The sequence below is a fragment of the Sarcophilus harrisii genome, chromosome 4 (genome assembly GCF_902635505.1).
Source record: "Sarcophilus harrisii chromosome 4, mSarHar1.11, whole genome shotgun sequence".
Lineage (NCBI taxonomy): Eukaryota > Metazoa > Chordata > Mammalia > Dasyuromorphia > Dasyuridae > Sarcophilus > Sarcophilus harrisii.
Genome location: NC_045429.1, coordinates 389664719 through 389685525, shown reverse-complemented (window position 1 = coordinate 389685525; position 20807 = coordinate 389664719). Strand labels below are relative to the sequence as shown.

Genomic DNA, 20807 nt, shown 5'->3' with positions numbered 1-20807 from the left:
CAGCCTATTTTTGATATTTTCACATATGGCTCTTTGCCCTTGTGAATACTTTGATACTGCAGCAGATTTGTGCTCTCCCTGATATGGGGCTTTCCTTCAAAGATATAGATTGAAATCCATTTATGCCTCCTCATTCTCTGCAGCTATTGTCCATGACCTCCAGAAAATTCTCTTTAAGACCTTCCACCTAAATCTCCTGATATGTGGGGGCATCAATTGAACCCAGGGACTATATTTCCATCAGCTATTCTTTGCTCCTCAAAACATGACCAGACTTCTCTTCTGGTCTTACGTCTCTTCAGCAATATATTTTATCTAATATTTCTCTCGTGAATAATAGAAATTATTAGACATTACTAGAAAATACAAATTTGTGCTTTGGATTTTGTTTATGAATGAATCATAAAGCATTACTCATTAGCTATCTTCCACCCACTGTGCCAAGAGCTGAGATAGATACAAGTAAGATGGAACCTGCCTTCAAGAATTTTACTTTTATTTTATTTTATTTTTTTTACTGAGGCAATTGGGGTTAAGTGACTTGCCCAAGGTCACACAGCCTGAAAGTGTTAAGTGTCTGAGGCCAGATTTGAACTTAGGTCCAACTAGCTGTCCCCAAGAAGCTTACATTCTAATAGGAAAAAGCAGAACATAAAAGAAAGCTAGGGAAAAAGGATAATAACAAACATATATAGCAACATGATTTAGAAATGGTCGGAAGTGACATAGAGACCTGGTTTATAAGAAAATAGGGCTCACTTCTCAGAGCCCAGAGTGGCTTTAAGGGCAAAAGTCAAGGTTCTAATGGGAGAGGAATGAAAAGGATGGTCAGAATGGAGGCAGGCATGATGGAGGAATCAGAACAGGGAATAGGCTGGACTCTAGACCCAAAACACGGTGGTGATGGTAGAATATGGAGAAGTATTCAACCACTGATCAGGTGATACCTCTGAACTAAGGGAGCCAAGCAGGATCAGGAAACAAATATGTCAGTGCTCTTCAGTTGAGGTTAATTAAGCCATTAGTGAAATTTGGAAAAGAGCAAAGAAGGAAGTTTAGACTAAGGGTAAAAGTCCCTTAGAACTGTGTCCTATTCAGTACTATTTATCTCTGAGCCCATTCGCTGCTATAGCCCTATCTGATTACTATCAGTTTTATATTACATACAGCAGGATCTTCACCTTCCCCCCCCCCAAAAAAAAACTGCCTCTCAATCTGGCTTAAGGTCATGGTAGCATTCTTGATTCTTGGTTGCCATATCATACCATTGACTCCAGTGGAGCCTGTGGTCTACTAAAAGCTCTAATTTATTTTTTAGAGGAACTTCTGTCTTATCATATCTCACCTCTCTTGTGTTTGTAAAATTCATTTTTAAACACAGGAACATATCTCTTCAATTATCTTTATTATATTTCATTTTATTAGATCTGGCCCAATGGCCCTAATTTTAGGATCAAAGATTTAGAACTATGGGCTTCTTTAGAGGCTTTTTAGTCTGATCCCAGAGAAGTGAAATCAAGGTCACACAGATACTTGATAGGTGGAACTGGAATCCAGGTTCTCTTATTCCAGAACCTATATTTTCTTTCTTTCTTTCTTTCTTTCTTTCTTTCTTTCTTTCTTTCTTTCTTTCTTTCTTTCTTTCTTTCTTTCTTTCTTTCTTTCTTTCTTTCTTTCTTTCTTTCTTTCTTTCTCCCTTTTTCCCTGCCTCTCTCTTTCTCCCTAATGTGTGTGCTTTAAATTCTTGACTTTTTCTCAGTATGTTCACTATTCCCCATGCCCAGCTTTGTGTCACCTGTAAATCTGAAAAACATGGCAATTTATATCATTGGCCAAGTCATTGACAAAACTGCCAAATAACACAAATCAAACTTCTCTCCAAGCTGTCATTATACACCATTTGAAACCATCCATTCAAAGGGGTCTGAATTTATTTCAACTATACTGTCTAATCTACATGTAAAAATATATTAAAAATCTTGTCAAATGCTTGTCTAAAATCTTTGTTGTTCAGCTGTTCTTAGATAGTGTCAGACTCTTTGTGATCTCATTTTGGGTTTTTGTGGCAGAGGTATTGGAGTGGTTTATCCATTTTCTTCTCCATTTTATAGAGAAGAAATCTGAAGTAAATATGGTTAAGTGACTTGTCCAGGGTCACACAGCTAATAAGTGTCTGAGGCCAGATTTTAACTCAGGAAGATGAGCTTTCCTGACTCCAGGCCTAACACACTGTTTACCTTTATTTCCTTATCTGTAAAATAGAAATAAAATAACATCTATTTCTCAGGGTTGCTATGAAAATCAAATAAGATAATAATATACAGTGTCTGGCATATAATAAAAACTATATAAATATTAGTTATTATAATATATGATCTCTTCTTTATTAAATCATGATGGTTCTTTATCTTTACTATTTAATTTTCTAGGCCTTTCACTAAACATTGAATGATATTTCTAACAACATGTTCTAGAATTTTGCCATAAATGGAAGTAAAACTCACTTGTCAATAGTCCTTTCCCTCTTTCCATTTTTCCCTATTCTCTTTCTCGAAAAAACAAAAACAAAAACAAAAAACTGAATATTTGCTTTTCTATAATCCAGTGGTACCTCTCTAAATTTTTAGAATCTCTGAGATCTCTCTGAGGAAGTATTGGGTAATAGTAATAACAATAATAGCTCATAATTATATGATAATTATCTCTTCCCACCTCAAATGATCCCTTCTTCTAAACTTCTCTGTTTCTGTTGAAAGCTCTGCCCCCCTCTCAAGCTCCCAGGCATGGCACTTTGGAATCATCCTCCACTCCTCCCTGAAAATATTAAATCTGTTGCCAAATTTTGCCACTTACAGCTTCACAGCATTTTTTTATATCTAACCCCTTCTCTCTATTCACATAGATACAAACTTAGTTCAAGCTCTCATCACTCCACCTCTCACCTACATAGCTAGCTAATTGGCTTCCCTCCCCACTCCTGTTCATTCCCCACACAAGGCTGCCCAAGTACTTTCCTTAAGTACAGATCTGCCTATGTAACTCCCCTACTCAATCATCTTTAGTAGTTTCCTATTGTCTCCAGATAAAACATAAACTCTTCTGTTTCGCTTTTAAAGGCTTTCATAACTGCCCCTCCTCTTTCTTCCCAGCTTCACTGGACATGACTCCCCCCTCCCAAGCTTTGGGATCCAGCCAAACAGCCCTTCTCCCTGTTCCTCACACATTTTTACCTGGCGATTTACCTGAGTTTGTCATCAATCTACAATCTTAAAACTGTCTTTAATATATCTACATGTTTATCCCCCCCAATAGTATTTAATATAACTATTATGTTATTAAACAATATCGTTATTTTATAGTAGTTAAGACTTTTGAATATATTTCAAATTCTTAAAAAGATGAACTTGGGAATAAAGGTCTTCAAAATTTATTAGTTCATTAGTTCCATCTCCCATCTCTTTATTTTTGCACTATGCATCACATGCCTGAAATACATGCCCTTCTTATCTTGGCTTTATCAAGACCCCTCTCGTTCCAAGATACTGCTTAAGTGATATTTTTTTGTAGGAAGTTTTTCCTAATGTACTTCTAGGTGCACAAATTGAATTTATACTCTATATAATTAAACACATATTTTATGTGTCCCTCAAGAATATAAATTTATTTCAGGTAGGAATTGTTTCATCCCAATCCCTAGTACAGGGCCAGGCACATGTTAAATGTTAAATAAATGCTTGTGAATTGATTGATGTTGGACTTTAAGTCTCATAAAGGACTCAATATGTTGAGCCCCTATCCATACACAAATAGTAATATCATTCTCATTTTGAAGATGAAGAATTAGATTCAGAGGGATTTAGTAACTTATCCAAGGTCACACAGGAGCAAGATTCAAACTCAGGCTTTCTTGAATGCTAGCTAAATATTCCATGATGCCTCCTATAATGTAAAGAAGGCCTAGACTTGAAGTAGAGAATGAAAGGGTAAATTTGGAGCTAGAAAAGAATGAATTTAAATTTCATCTTTGATGTTTACCAAATGTGATCATAAGCTAGTGTTAATCTCTTTCAGCCTCAGTTTCCTTTCAGATATTTTAAGAAGTCTTGGTTTCAAGTTCTGACCTTGAGCAAGTTACAGTTATTTCAATTGTAAAATGTGGATAATAATAGCACCTACTGTCCAGGATTATTGTGAGGATCAAATAAAATAATATTTGTAAAGCATGTAGCACAATGACTGGCACATATTAGCTACTCAATAAATGCTTGTTTCCTTCCTTCTTTTTTCTTTCTTTCCTTTCTCCCTTTCTCTCCCTCCCCATTCCATTCTTTTTCTCCCTCCCTCCTTTTCTTCCTTCCTTCCTTTCTTTCCCTTCATTCCTTCCCTCCCTTTTCCCCTCCCTCTCTTTCTGCCCTTCCTTCCTTCCTTCCTTCCTTCCTTCCTTCCTTCCTTCCTTCCTTCCTTCCTTCCTTCCTTCCTTCCTTCCTTCCTTCCTTCTTTCCTTCCTTCTAAAACCCATTCACTTGCATTCATGGTTATCACTTCCCTGATGTCATGGTCCTCCTCAATACAAAAGACAAATAACAACAACAACCAATTATATGATTTGGGGCAAGACACTCTTGTCATTCTCTTGTAATTTGATTTCTATTCTTCATGCTAGAGCATCAGCTTCTTCATCTATAAATATGGGATAATTATGTATGCACTACCTCCCTCATCGGGTTGTTGTGGGGGAGGGGGAAGAGAATATTTAGTAAATCTTAAAGTGCTACATAGTACTATATAAATGTGAGCTATTATTAACTTTAACTTCCCATAAGATATGCATATATGCATTCAGATGCAAAAAAAAAAAAAAAACCAACCCATGCATAATGGAATAGTCTTTTGGTATAGGAACTCTGCATTTATTCAAAGACATTGTCTATAATTTGAGAACTTATCCAGATGTACTTAAATCAATATTAGTAAGAATTCAAATGCATTTCCTTTTTCTAATATAGAAAATCCTACGACCTATCATTTAAGAGAGGTCTGTGTAAAAGTTGAAAAGTATAGATAATACCAGACAGAAGGAGGCAATCAAGGAGGCAAAGTTCACAAAGAATGAGGGGTGATGGTTATGATGACATTATCATGTACTTATGTAACACTTTTTAATTTATAAAATTCTTTCACATTTTTTATCTCATTTGATCTCATTAATCTAAATAGTTAGTGGGTATTATTCCCATTTTAGAGATAAGAAAATCAAAACTCAAGGGAGATCAAATGATCTGCCCATGGTGACAAGACCAATAAGTGACAAAAACAGAATTTTGGACTCCAAGTTCAATGTAACTGTACTACCTTACAGAGACATATTTGAAATTTAAGTTATCACTTCCAAATGCCTAGAGGTTTGAAACCCTTAGTCTGACTCTGGAGGTTTACAGAGGGAAAGGAAACAGGTAGGGGAAGTGAGTAAATATCCTTAGTTCAAAGGAACTTGCTCTAGAAGTCATTTCTTCTTTTCTATGGTTAGAATCTGTGATTCCCTTGATGTAGGGAACTTTTAGTCTGGACCATTCTCCACCAAGGAAGAGCCACAATTGTTCTGCATCTAATAGTCTTAAAGGGTTGCTTGGGGCTCTGAGAAGATAGCAAACTTATTCACTTTGAGGTTCCTTTTGGAAATCAGTTCCTACTTTTTAATGATGTATCTTGTTGATAGAGTGTGGACATTTTCTCCCTCATTATACTATGAATTCCTTGAGAGAAAGGTCTCGGTCTCAGGGTGTCTGTCTGTCTGTCTGTCTGTCTCTCTCTACCCACATACCCACACACACACACATTGTTTGTGTCCCCAATGCTTAGCACAGTGTCTAGCATGTAGTAGGCATTTAATAAATGCTTGTTGATTTGACTTAAAGAACCCAGTGTTATACTTTGTAACCTAAGATCCACCCCTACCAGAAAAAAAGGGGAAAAAAAATAAAACAGTACACACATATCTGATCCATGTACTTAATGGTCCATGTTCCCTTGTCATGAAATACCACTGGATGAGTGACCACAAGGAATTACAGTCCTAAGCTTTGACTAAGTGTGAGGAAGTAGCCAAAATACTCCAAATTTAGAGAGTCTCTAGGTCTGTACTCTTTATCTTTAAATTCTCAGCCTCTGGAATGGGAATAATAATAGCACCTATATCTCAGAGTTGCTGTGAGGATCAAATGAAATGGCATATATAAAGCACTTTGCAAACCTTAAAGTGCTATATAGATGCTATTATTGTTATTAGTGCCATTATTATTATTATTTTCATTTATTTCTGGCCTATATATTAAGGATTAAAATAAAGAAGCAATCTTTGGAGGCTCCTCTGAGCAAGGAGTCTTCACCCTTTATGTCAAATCTGTGCTAAACACCTGGAAAGTGGTCTGAATAGGTAATAGGAAATCATCAATATCTGGATTCCCTGTTCCTTTGGTCTGGCAAAGCTTTCAATCGGCCCTCAATGCCACAGAACACTGGCATGAGAAAAATGAATTTAATTTGCAGTGGGGTTGGCAGGAGACCTGTGGGAGTAGCACTGCATTTTTCATAAGCTGCCAACCTAATTCTGTGTAGTCTCGGTTGGTCGCTTGTGAAAAAATACTTTCTGGGGAATCTCTTCAACCAGCTTGGTGTTCTGAGAAGCTAATGATCATTTTGTGACCTTTATACAATCAGACACAAAGCTCTATGTGTGTCTTTCAACTCGCCTCCTTTTTCTGCAGCTCAGACAGCTAGCTCACTGCTGCCTCATAATCCTTTTAGCCCCAAAAAGGAATCCTAGAAGATTGCAATGTTCTTGGTAAAGAAAATCAGAGATCACCATTGTGTGTTTTTTATGAAAAAAAAATATTTATGAAGAAATCCACAGATTTTAAGCAGGATGTCATGACACCCTTTGGAAGTGAATAAGATTGGAAGCAGCCAAGGTGTGTGTGTGTGTGTGTGTGTGTGTGTGTGTGTGTGTGTGTGTGCAGCAACCAAGATCAATCATTTCTGTTACTCTAACTCTGATTGAAATGGTGCTGGATGTGTCATCAAGGAATCTGGGATCAGATTCTGTTCTACTTTCTGCCTGTGTGACTATGGGCGATCTATTTAATTTCTTTAGGCCTTCATTTCCTCCACTGGGAAATGAGGGGGTTGGCTTTGATGACCCAAATGTCCCTTCCTGTTCCAAATCTATGATTCTATTACTCATTTCACCTACCCTGTGATTTAACCTTACTCTCATTTGCTCAGATTTTTCAGGTCTTGACCCAGGTGAGTGTAATTGGATGATTACAGACACACAAAAACATGCTACAAAAGACAGAATTTGTGGAACTCTAACACTCTCAAATTCAGAGATAGGAGCATGAGGAGAAAAATTAAGGCATACAGTTGAATGAAAAAAAGTGTCCTAGGTGAAGGGAGGAGGTTCCAATCTACTCTTTCCTGTTTTGTTGAAAACAAATTTGGCAAATGAAAAAGAAGACCTTGGAAGAAGTTTTGTAAATGATTACCTCCTGGTGGACAGAAGATGATCCTTATGACAACTTACATCAAAAACAGCGAGGAAATATAAACAATAGGAAATGCATATGGAAAGAAAAAGGTCCTAAATAAAAAGCTTTTTCACTTTTTTTTTGGTGAGATCTCTGAGCTGGGAGGCAGCTCACCTTAATTTATGAATAATTATAAAAAGACATATGACATTCTATCTTTGAAAAGCACTCTCATGTCATAGTGTTAATGAGTAAAGTTTGTTTTAAAACTGATAGTTTTAGCTAATGAATCAAACTGAACCTTTTAAAGAAAATATTTATAATGGTATTTAAATTCATATGGTGCCTTTTCCCAGGAAGTTCAAAGCACCAGCTGCATGTTGTCCTATTTATCTTTGCTGTAGCCTTCTCTGATCTCAAAAAAAGCTTTACTTTAGCTTTACTATCTCTGTGTCAGAGATAGCCCTTGAACATAGATTTTTCAAATTCCTCCATCTACCATGCTATAATACCTTTCAAGTATAATTAGGCCATTAAAATATGTCTTTAATGATTAACAAACCTCAAGATTACACTGGAGTTGGTATGAAATATTATAGCATTTTTCAAAAATAGTATTTGTTGGGGCATTATAGATATGTATATCAATTCTTTAAATCAAACTGGCAATCAATTTTCCTCCCCTTGTGCCCTCTTCCCAGCACACTGTATGAGTCACTAGTCAGCCTCTCATGGTACTCCCAAAGATCAGAGTCCATGCTTATATTCATCTTGGCCCAGGAAAGACTATATTTAAAATATCTGTGTTAATTTACTTCACTTGATTATAATACAATGCTAATGAGACTAAATTTGATCTCCATCTTGGATGTTTAGCTTTATTCTGTGTTCTATGCCCTTACCTACATGATTAACTCCTTCTAGTTGTCTTGGAAATGTAGGGAATGGACTGGAGGGAGGTAGTATAATTGCACATGGTTAGACTGGTATAAATCCATTTCCAGTGCTGGAAAAACAACTAAAAGTATATATTATATTTACAGATGGCAAGTCAACAATATCATAGTTGGATGTAAAGGATAAAACATTAAGTGTGAGAGTCATGCAATATTCTTTCGTCATTGGTCCCCTAATTAGCATTTTTGCTTTTCCCTAGCTCCATAGGAATCAATTGACTAATCATAGGGATGCAGGATAAATGCCTGAAAAAAAGGCTTCTGGTCAAGGAGTTCATTTTTACATAAAGGATTCTTATACTAAGCTCTCTTAATATGCTTAAGACTGTAAGGCACAAGATAGTATTGATTTTCAATTCTTCCCATAACTTGCCATGAAAAACTCTCACTTGCACAAATTTCTTGTTAGATGCATGGGGTCAAAGATTTAGAAGGAATGTGACATAGTTTTTCAAGTGATTAAAAACTTTGATTTGGTGCAATATATATTTATATCTATATCTATATATAGATATATATAATATGGCTTAATATGAACATTTCTGAAATGTTCATGGACTAAAATAACTATTACAAGACTCTAACATCTGTCTTGGTCACTCCAGGCATCCTGATTTATATCTTACCACTGGACCCAGATGGTTCCAGAGGGAAAAATGAGGCTGGTGACTTTGCACAGCTGTCCCTCATTTAAGTGCAATTCACTTGCATGTTATGGCATCATCTCCCTGATAGTCACAGTCTTCTTCGAGAACAAAGGATAAACAACAACAAAAAAGGAGGACTATTAAGAGCAGGGGGAATCTTGTTCCTGAAAAAAACACACAATGAAATATACTTTTTCATCTAAGTAGACATAAGGGGCACTACTAGGAAGGCAAAATTATGTTATAGTTGTGTCAGCTACTTTTACTTAACTTTTTTGGTTTTAATGTAGGGATTTATAGGAGGAGGTATATGGGGAATGACTAAAGTATAAAAACCTAAAAGACACTTAGTAGTATGTGACTGGTAAGACAGTAAAATAATTTTTTCCCAAAGTGCTCCAACTTAAAAACTTTTAAAAAGACAAAAAACAATTAAAGCTAAACCTACAAGATAAAAGAGAATAGAAAACATTTCACAAGGCAAGCGTTTCATGAATTTTAACATTCTCACTCACTTTCTCCACTCTGAGCTCATGAACTTATATTTCTGGACCTGACTGAGAGGATTTCTCTATGGCAATAACATAATGTGAAATACCAAAATATTACAAGAAGTAGAAAATGTTGATTCTGTCCAGCTATGGGAAGGGAAAAAATATAGCAAAGAGTGGCAGGGTAGAGAGACAATGGCAGTTCAGAATGACTAGAGGTGAATCTCTCTAAGGACTATTTTTGAAAGAAAGAGGAACCTAAACCCAGATGGGGTTAGTCTTCATCTACAGAGAGTACTTGATCTATGAGCTAGTAGGTCTTCCTATATCTTCCAATATGAGGATGTTGAAGACATACTATATGGAGGATGGAAATTAGTTTAGAAATTCTTTTCAAGGAAGAATTAAAGAAGGCAAATAGTAAAGTAGAAAAATGATATGATTCATAACAGAGAATCTCTCCAAAGAAAGAGAGATCTTAAAAGAATGACCTAAAAGAATGAAAAAGAAAAAGAAACAAGATGGAAGGAAATTTGACAGGAAAATGAAGAGGCAAGTTAAAAGAACACATGAATTGTGTATGAGCCAAAATAACCAAAACAGAAAATAGGATGCATAGAGAAAAAAGTAAGGATCAAAGCCTTCCCAAAATAATACTATATACCATGAAAATTTGAATGCCATACTTAGGAAATAAAACAACAAAAGTGTCCAAGATTTTTGAATACAAACAACAAAATACTAATCAAGCAAATCTCTAGATCATAACCAAACAAAAAAATTCATAATATTAATACAAAACAATATATTTTGCAGTGTTGAGGAAAAAAGAGTTCACCTCAATTCAAATAATTCAAGATTACTCAGCAGCGACAAGAAATGAAAGGAAAAAAAATGTAATCATATATTTCAAAAAGCAACACATCACAACACAAAATAACTTATCCTATAGGACTAATTAAACCTAATCAGTAATGAAAAAATATAGATCTTTTAAGGCATTTCTGCAAAAGAAATAGAAAATGCAGAGGTGAAAAAATATTCAATTTCAAATACCCTAAGGAACATGAAGTAATTAAGCACAATACCAAAAAAAGTAGGCAATGAAACAATTCTTTCATGCTTATGTATTATTAAAAAAAAAAAAAGAAACTGTACTTTAATATAAAATAAATCACAAGGAAGTAAAATTAAAGGAATTTGGGATAGGGAAGATAAATAGTGTGTTACAGCAGTAGGAAAGAATCTATGGGAATCAAATAGTGTGAAAGTAGCATAAAGAAAATTTAAACTCAAAGAAAGTACTGAGTTAAAAGAAGAAGAGTATAAAATCAGTAAAAAAAAAAAAAGAAATAAATGGGGAAAAAGTCAAAATCCTAACAGTTACAATTTTAAACATGATTTGATTAACCATTCAAAAATGGAATAATAATGGTAGAATGGACATGAAAAAAAATACAAATTGTTACGTGTAAAAATATCTAAAAATTATATAAAGATTGAAAATTTAAAAACCTGAAATAAACATTTACTATTTTAAAAGAAAAAAATTTTAATCATGTTATCAAACAAAGCAAAAATAATAATTACAATGTCAGTATGGATAAACTACATTATACTTAAAAGTATTAAAGATAATGAAACAATCTCAATGCTAAACATGTATAAACTAAATGATATAACATTAACATTTGTAAAGAAAAAGCTAATTTGATAAAAAGTATATATTATGACAATAATTATCAAAGGTTTTAATATTATTCTTTCAAAGTTGGATCGATGTAATAGAAAAATTAACAAAAAGGAAACTATAGAACTAGACAAACTGGAGAAGTTATAGTTAAAAGATAGGCTGTCTTCCAACTATAAATATTATACACATAATATTCATTTGATTTGCATCACATGCAATCTACAAAAATGGACTATTTATTAGGGCATAGAAAAATCATGGATGAATGTAAAAAGTAAGAATACTAAAAACATTTTTAAAGGATATAATGTAGTAAGATTGTAATTAATACATCAAACAGAAGAAAAAGATATGAATCATCCTAAGTAATGACATCCTGAATAATGAGTGGGTGAAAGAATGAAGTATGGAAACAATATAGAACTGCTTGAAAGAAAATGGCATTCAGACACCAAATTTTTTGGACCATACTGCTAAAGAAGTACACAAAAGAAAATTGAAGAGTATGTATTGAATAAAAAGAAAAGTAATCTGTGGGATATATGATTAAAAAACAAAAAAGCAACAAATGAAGCACACATAAAGACATCTTGAAAAATGGAGAAGTAGATAAAATTCATTATAAAAATCATAAAGCTAAAAGTTGATTCTTTTAAAAGACTAACAAAATCAAAACTAATAGCGCACCAGAGAGGAAAAAAGAGACAGAAAAAGACAGAAATGGAAAAAATCAACATACCAAAATAAAAAGTAAATGAGATGTAATCATAACAGCAAAGAAATTAAAACAATTATCATAACCTGCTTTCACAATTATAGGTGAACAAAACCCAGAATCCAAAGGAATGAATGCTTACCCCCCAAAAAAAAGAACAAACCAAAAAATCCCTCATAAATACTCAAACAAACAGAACATGAAATAGAGATCTTAATTTGGTCTCAGAAAATGAAATGGAACAAGCCTCATGAGAACTATCAAAAACCCTAGTCCAGACAGATTTATAGATGGATTCTATCAACTGTTTCAAGCTTGATTAATATCTCTGCTATAAAAATTAGTCTTAAAAACTGAGAAAGAAAGCTTCCTGTTGAACTTTATTTATGAGACAAATATGGAAAGGATACCTAAACCAGAGAAAAATAAAACAGGGAAACAGAATTATAACCCAATATCAATAGTAAATACTAATAAAAAAATTTTTTTAAATGAAATCCTAGCAAAAGGATCACAACAACATATCAAAAAAAAAATCATTCACTATTACCAAGTTGAATTTATGTTAGGAGAACAACGAGAAAAATAATTCATATTAAAATTCATATTAAAAAAGAAAATCATCAAATAATAAAATCACATCAATGATTTTTTTAAATTAAAAAAGTAAGTCTTTTGACAAATTATAAGTCATTTATGCATAACATATGACAAAGCAAAGGTGTGGAAGGGCCATTTTAATATATTTTAAAATATATATCCAAAGTCAAAAGCTAGCACTATTTGCAAAAGAGAAATACTAAAGAACACAGAAAAATTGAGTAAATTTGGCCTTTCATTGGAGAGATGGAAGATCAAGGTTGGTCAATGTGTTAGTTAATTTATCTGAACTTTATTTTTTCTTTTTAAAATCTTTATTACAAAGAAAGACCGCCTACATGGGGTATCAGAAGGGTAATTCAGAACTGAATAGGATATAAAAGTATAAAAGATACTTTTAAAAATATCAATAAATTTAGAAAATAAAAATAGCCAAAAGAAAAGGCCTTTTATCAAACTTTAAGGAAGAATTGGGCTAAAACTCCTCAAATATTAAAATCCTACTTCATAAAAATTTCAGAGTCTACAGTTTCACTCTCTTCTTCCCTTTCTTATTCTTTTCTTTTAATTTAGGCATACTCCAATGGGAGCTATAAAGAAGAAAGAAAAAAATGGATTTTGAGTAGCAAGTAGCTCCCATCCAGAAAACCTGTAGCTAACTTCTTAAGTATCACCCTTAATTCACAAAAAGATAGAAACTCGGGCTGCCATTAGGACTCTGCTTCAAAAGAAATTTTTTTAATGCCCTTCCCTGAAAAAGAATCCAAAGTGAGAAAACAGTGTGCTTTAGAGTGCCTGCTAAACCTAATTAACACTATGACCCTGCACAGGAGCACTACTCCATTATTTAGTTTTTAATTTAAAAAAACCCCGAAAAACAAAAACAACCCACACTTTTGTGTTTAACCAGTGTAACTAACTACTAGCCTAACACCTGGTATGGATTTAGTTTCATAGCTGTATCAAAGTGTAGTTAAGCAAGCAAATCCTTTCAACAATATTAATTAAAAATTGGTTTCTTCTAGAAATAAGATTCACTTTTGCTCAGTCATCATTTGTTCAGAGTAAAAATGAATCCTAAGTTGATTTCATTTCAGTCTGCATCATCTATTTTGGCAGGGGGAAGGGATATGAATATTTTTCATTTTATTTTACAAGCTACATTCTAGAAAAGTTGCTTGAAGATTGAAAGGTATTTTTCCATAAATCATTATTATAATATCGGAAGGACATTCCTTCTATGGAAAATTTCCCTAGTGAATAGGGTTGTAAACTTTCAGGAAGGGAGACACCAATATGGTGTCCAGCTCACTGGCATCTTGCTTGTGATGCACCAGAAGGATTAGCCTTATTTGGAATAATTTGGAAACTACCTTTTCTCTACTGTTAACATTACTGATATCTTCCTTTCATCCTTGGCTATCATTTCTATCCTCTTTAGGCCATAAAAAGGTATTTTTTATGTGATTCTACTGATTCCAGACTCACACTTCCTTTTTTTTTCTCCCAGAAAATTTCTGGATTATGTTTGGTAGGTTCAGATGAATAACATGTAAAACATACTTTGCAAATCTTAGAAAGTGCTAAGTAAATGCAAGTTAGTTGGCTAGTGGAACAGCTAGAGAGTGAAGTAAATAGAGTCCTGCAAATCCAGTCCCAGACACTTACTAGCTATGTGACCTGAGGCAAATCACCCTGCTTGTCTCAACTTGCTCATTTGCAAAGTGAGTTGGAGAAGGACAAGGAAAATTAGTCCAGTATCTCTGCCAAAAAAAAAAAAATCCAAATAGGTTCTTGAAGAGTCAGATATAACAGAACAATAATTAGCTAGCAGTAAAGCCTGACAATGATGGTATATTTCATTGTGATTCATTGGTATGTATTAACACTGGAGGCTTTTAAAATCCCATAATAAGAATCAGTCACATTACTTAAGCTAGCCCCTAAATTACAAAGAAATTGGGACCCAAGAAGAAAAAATGACTTTTTACAAATCATAGGGTTTCTTAAAGTTAATGATTTTGTAAGTTCAAAATGTAATATATTGTTTACTTAAAATAAGTGGGATATTCAAAGAAAAGTATGGAAAACTATGCAAGGATGAAAGAAAGCAAAATATGTAGATATATGAGAATGAAAATGAAGAAAAACATATACTTTAATAGAAGAATTTTCCAATGGTGTGGTTGACTTGGAAGTATGGAAGTCAGATTCTTGGTTGATCTTCTATTAACTAGGGTGATTAAATAAGCCAGTTAACTTCTTGTGGTTGGAAAGACTTCCCAATGAAATGATCTCCAAAGTCCCTTTCATATTTAAAATTCTATAATTCTACAAGGAATTGAGTATCCATGTTGACAAGATTAAGGGTCCATTGAAGCTCTGAATTATGTATGATCCTATAAATCTGATAATTCACCACAGTGTAACTGATTAGCTGGTATCAGCAATCAGAGATATAGATATAAATGGATATATATATATATATAGATATAGATATAAATATAGATATAGATATGAATCAGAGAATAGAGATAGCTTTGCAAAAATTAGTGTCAGAAAAACCATCCTGTTCCAAGATACCTAAGAAATGAAATCAATATACTGATTACACACACCAGTAGAAATGTACGTTCTTTGATGTCTTTCCATCAAGAGCATCTAACAAGACCTGGCATTTATTAGGCATTTATAACAAAAACGTTGAATTGCAAAGCCTGGCAAGGGAAAGGCAGGGACCTGGGGGTATAACGGCTTAGTGAGAGGGAGCTTCTCCTTAGCTTGGGCAGTCCTTCTTTGTCCCAATGGCAGCTTCCCTGGGTGAGAAGCACAGGGAATGGTATACATCATTTTTGAACCTGGGAACAAAGTGCTGTAATAGGTGATAGGGGATAAAGTCTTGTCTTAGAGATCTTCCTGACCATGAATCATGAGGATATGTTAGCTAGCAAGGCTAATGGCTTACTGCCAGGGTCTTGTAGTATCTCATGATGAGCTCCTATGAAAGGGAAAAGTTCTTTCACTACAACCAGGCAATCCCATGCCATCTGCTGCCTCTTAGTTTAAGGAATTTCAGAAGTTCTATGTACAGATTAGGAGAAAACACATAATTAAGCTGCTTCTGCTTTTCACACCCAAAACATCTGTTTTCTTCCTATACCAAGGACTATACTGTACTAACAATTAATAATAATAATAATAATAGCTAGTATTTATACTTAAGAGTTTGCAAAGCTCTTTACATATGTTAGCTCATTTGAACTATACAACAACCCAGTGAGGAAAATGTGATTATTATCCCCATTTTGCAGAATGAGAAAATTGAGACTGAGTAACAATGCCATCATCCTTTCCCCATCACAATTTAACATATTACAGGTTGGCATAAGAAATTACTGTAAATGGGAATTTGAGGGGAATTTTGCGGAAACCACAAATGACAAGCAAAGACTAACAGATGACAGAAGAAGTTTAGAAACTCAGAAATTTTTAACTCAAAGTTTACAATAAGGCATGGATAAACACCTCATAAAAGAAAAAGAAAACTTCAGACTTTTATGGTACAAAAGGAGAACCAAATTTTTTTTACAACAATTTTTGTTCTCAAATGAGAAAATGGTTGACTGGGGACTTCAATGCCCCAAGAGCAGAAGCTGCTGCAGAGTCCCAAGACTGACAATACTATCATAGTATGGAAATCTCTGGCTACTGAGTGCATCCTCTGGGCACCGGTATTAACCACCTAGCCAGAAAGCCAAAAGAGCTGAAAATTCACCTGGCTACCTTGTACCCACAGACAATGTCTTCTCAGAGCTAGCCACCATGGTCTATTCCAATTACTCAGAGTATCCTCAAACCAGATGGGAGCAATGGTTAAAAGTATATTCTGACCCCATTGTTGATCGTTCCACTGATTCTTCTTCTTTAGACAACCTGGAGATCTCTTCCTGTCTCCCTTTTCCCCTATTCAGGGACATATTGGGGCCAGATTTAGCGTGGACCCCTGATTGGCTACAGGCCTAGTACAGCTCCAAACACCAGAACTCCAATGACTCAACAGCCCGAGCCTTCCCTAGTAGTCAGGTTTAAAGGAATGCACCATCCTGCCCAGCTGGTTTATCATGATTCTGCCTAATCATTAACATGAACAATATAAGAGTGTTTGGGGAGCAGTGTTCCTGGGTCACAGTAACATTGGCAAAGCTTTATAGGAGAAAGATTTCAGACATCCACAGACTTCACCCCTACCCCTTCAAGTCTCTAAGTGAGACAAGTAGGAAGGGTTTGATGATTAGAAATCAGTTAACAAAATAGGTTATTATATCTTTCCTTTTATTAAAGATTCAATTTTGGGTCCTACTTTAAACATGGGCTGGATCTTTCCTTTTATTAAAGATTCAATTGTAGGTTCTACTTTAAACATGGGCTGGATCTTTCCTTTTATTAAAAATTCAATTTTTATGTTCTACTTTAAACATGGGCTTCCTGATTTCTGAATACATGTAAGGAAACGTTCTATATATAGGCTTATTCCTACTGCTGATTTGAGAAAGAAGATCTGATCCCCCTCACTGTGTACCTGGAAACTGGGGACAACCATTCCAATCAAGGACTCTCCTTAGAAATTTTCACTTTATAGTGAAGCCAGGGGAAGCTAGGCAGCTCAATGGAAAAAGTCTGGAATCAGGAAGACCTGAATTCAAATGGGGCCACAGACATTTACCAATTATGTGACCCTGGACATGTCACAATATCTGTCTGCCTCAATTTTCTCAACTGTAAAGTGGGGAATCATAAAAGTACCCACCACCCATGGTTGTAAAAATCATTTTTCTAGATCTGTAAAATAATTTCTTGGGAGTTTGATTGGTTTGACACTAAATAAGTAAATTAATTTAGGTAGTATTGTTGTTTTTATTATATTCACTCATCCTATCCACGAACACTTAATATTTTTCCAACTGATTAGATCTGACTTTATTTGTGTGGAAAGTGTTTTGTAGTTGTGATCATATCATGGAAGATAGATTTTGGTTGTAAGGATCAAATAAATGAAATAATATTTGTAAAATGTTAAGCATAGGCCCTGGCAAATAGTAGGTACATATAAATGCTTGTTTCCTTTCCTAGTATAAAAATATAAATCCTGTATTGCTTTTCTATACTAGTAGCATGTGTGTTTATCTTCAAGTTAGATACAAGATCCCCCAAAAAGCTGTCAACTCTTATCTTCTCCACAGGCCAAATGTTGTTTAAAAGGTTTTGTGGGGGAAATACACACTAAATTTGGTGGACATTTTTGTGACTTGTGATGATAAAAGCTTTGTCAAAAGAAATAAAATCAGTGCTTGTTAGAAGCCAAAATTCTGATTTCTAATTTACTTGTTAGGATATAAGCTTTATGCCATCTTGAAATCTGAGGCCTAAATTAATATATGTGATTTATCAGTATGGGACTATTTTAGTCAGTTCATTGAGGTAGATGAAGATCTGTTTATCATTCCAATTAGTTAAACTAAACACATTTCTAAAACTCCAAATATGTATTCATACAGCAAAAATCAAGTTGTTTCTTGCAATAGGTTTAGGCATAATGACTAGAAATAAATCTTTATCTTGCTCATCTGTCACTGCTTGCCACATTCCTTTCTTCCTTTAAATGAATTACCCCTGGCATGGAACTAATAAGGAATAATTGATTTAATCCTCTGAGAAACATATATATCTTTGAGATCATTGTATACAGTATTCAAACTATATTTTTGCCAAGCTTCTCTCTAACTAAAATGGAAATGCCCACAAATTTGGCAACCTAGTAACAGAGAGCCCTAATGTTAGCTGGATGCTATCTCAGAGTTGACAAAAATGGTGATGAATAGAAGTATAATTGGGATAAAGAAGTCACAATATTTCTTCAGTTGCTGAAGTTAAGTTTTCCTTTATCCCAGACCTCATTATATGCTCACACTGATCAACATGCACAAGGTTCTTAACAACTGAAACACCCATCAGATTACAGGGTTCTGACCCATCTGTGACTCACACATAACCTTGAAAATCTTCAGTAAGCACCATGGGAGACACATAAACTTATCTTAAGTCTGGATTTTTCACAGAATGTGAAATATCTTACCTTCTGGTAGGCACGCCGGTGTATCAGTCGGTATCCAGCCTAAGGAACCATTCAAGTGTTTCATACACAGTCTTCTTGGTGGGCCCCTAAGCTTGTATCCTTCTTGGCAGTGAAATCGAGCTACAGAGTCTTCAAAGAAAACACCTGCACTCGGGGTTCGAGAGCCATACTCTGGGATTCCTGGGTCAGCACAAACATGAAGATCATCAAACCCTGGAATGATAAAGCAGAGAAGTTTCTGAACCCATCCTTGATTTAAAATTAGAAATTTCAAACATACCTACGGATCCACAGTGAAATGAAATTGCTCAAGGGGGTAATCCCAAATCCTGTTCTTTTTTTTAACTTAATAATTTCTTATTTTTTCTAATTACTTATATAGTTTTTGACACTGATTTTTGCAAAATTTTGAATTTTAAATTTCCCCCCTTCATTCCTTACCTTCCCCCTCTCCAAGATAGCAAATAATCTGATATAGATTATACATATTTCCATATTAGTCATGTTGTGAAAGAAAAAAAATCAGAACAAAAGGGAAAAATCATGACAAAGAAAAAACAAAAATGAAAATAGTATGATTCAATCCATATCCAGTCTCCATAATTCTTTGTCTGGATGTAGATGGCATTTTCTATCCCAAGTCTTTTGGAATTGCCAGACCCCTGCATTATATCAATTACTCAGGAAGGCTCATCATTTCCCAGCAAGGTTCAGGTTGACAGGGAAGGGAAGAAAAACCTTATGAGATCTACTTTATAGCAGGAGTGAGCTGAAGAGTAGTTCCCTCAACAGATACTACCATCCTTTCACGTGTTCATCTTTTCTTTTCCTCCCGACCTGAAAGTTCTACTTCTAAATCTGATATTCTCATAGCCGTGCTATATAAATTGGACATGGAGCCTATCTTTTGGTGCACATTCTACCAAATTGGTATGGCTCTGTTTATGTCATTCAGATACTCAGAAATTTGCCAAATATTTCCTGAGTGTTTATATATAAATTATAGCTGCAAAACTCAAACCGTGTCCTTGAAGTTGTGTCTTGCCCTACCTCAGGGGAGCTTGCTTCATCAACCTCCTGTTGTGTAGACTGCTCCTTGGAGTTAGCTGACCATCTCCAAGGCCATGATAACATTCTGCATGGCAGAGGGTGACGGAATGAACCATGCTACCTTATACAATCTTTTTCTTTATAGATAGTCTTTTATTACAGACTTAATAACCATCAAGTCATTAAAAATCAAATAAACAAAATAAGGAATAAAAAGGAGCATAACAAAATCATAAATTCCAAATTATAGTCTGCTAAGCGGATTATGCCTGTGGGTCCACATTTTTATTATATATAATAACAATAATGTCTTATTTGGTTCTGAGTTTCCTTCTGAGAACTATAACTAAGGTAGAACAACTAGGACTTTGCTCATAGGTCCTGCCTTTTAGAGGGCACTGACACTACTTGTATTTCTTCAGCAGCATAGAAACAACTGAGTTTAGATGCTGATAATGAGATAATTAGTTAAAATGGGAAGCTACCAGATGGTGCCTTCTTCCTACTGGCAAGGCACACACCAGGTAAGCTCCTTCCCACCTGGATTTGCTCTGTTCCTTCCTACCCCCTAGCTTTATGATATCTCAGGATCTCTGCCCACTGGCTATGTTATTTACCCCTGCTTCAGCTGACTGTCTGAAAGCAATATTTGAAGAAATATTTCGGGCCATTTACCTTGGGTACATGTTATATTGTTTACCCTAGGTGCAAAAATTACTAGTTATGCTTCTCCTTCCAATCCTTTTCATCTGTGCCATTATCAGATTTTGTTGTTATGTTTTATGTAGTCGTAATGAATGTGTATGTCCCTTATAAAATCTTAATGATCCATTTCTGAACTTTAAAAAAGAACAGTCTTAGGAACAGAGAGTCCATGTAAAATTGAGGATCCCTGAGAATCTAATAGACTTCTTGGTGATATCTAGAGAAAAATCTCTAGGATTTTTATTTTTCTCTAACACAGTCTTAGTTGGATTATAAAATAAAGATGGTAAA

At 34.6% G+C, this 20807-nt stretch overlaps 1 protein-coding gene across 6 annotated transcripts in view; it reads right to left on the bottom strand.

Moving 5' to 3' along the window:
- SUSD4 (sushi domain containing 4) overlaps positions 1–20807 on the bottom strand; it is a 253131-nt gene that overhangs the window by 90502 nt on the left and 141822 nt on the right. For all 6 annotated transcript variants that reach the window (XM_031967069.1, XM_031967070.1, XM_031967067.1 and 3 more), the window contains one exon: positions 18762–18974. In XM_031967069.1, the coding sequence (XP_031822929.1) occupies positions 18762–18974 (213 nt within the window). The remainder of the gene's footprint in view (positions 1–18761; positions 18975–20807) is intronic.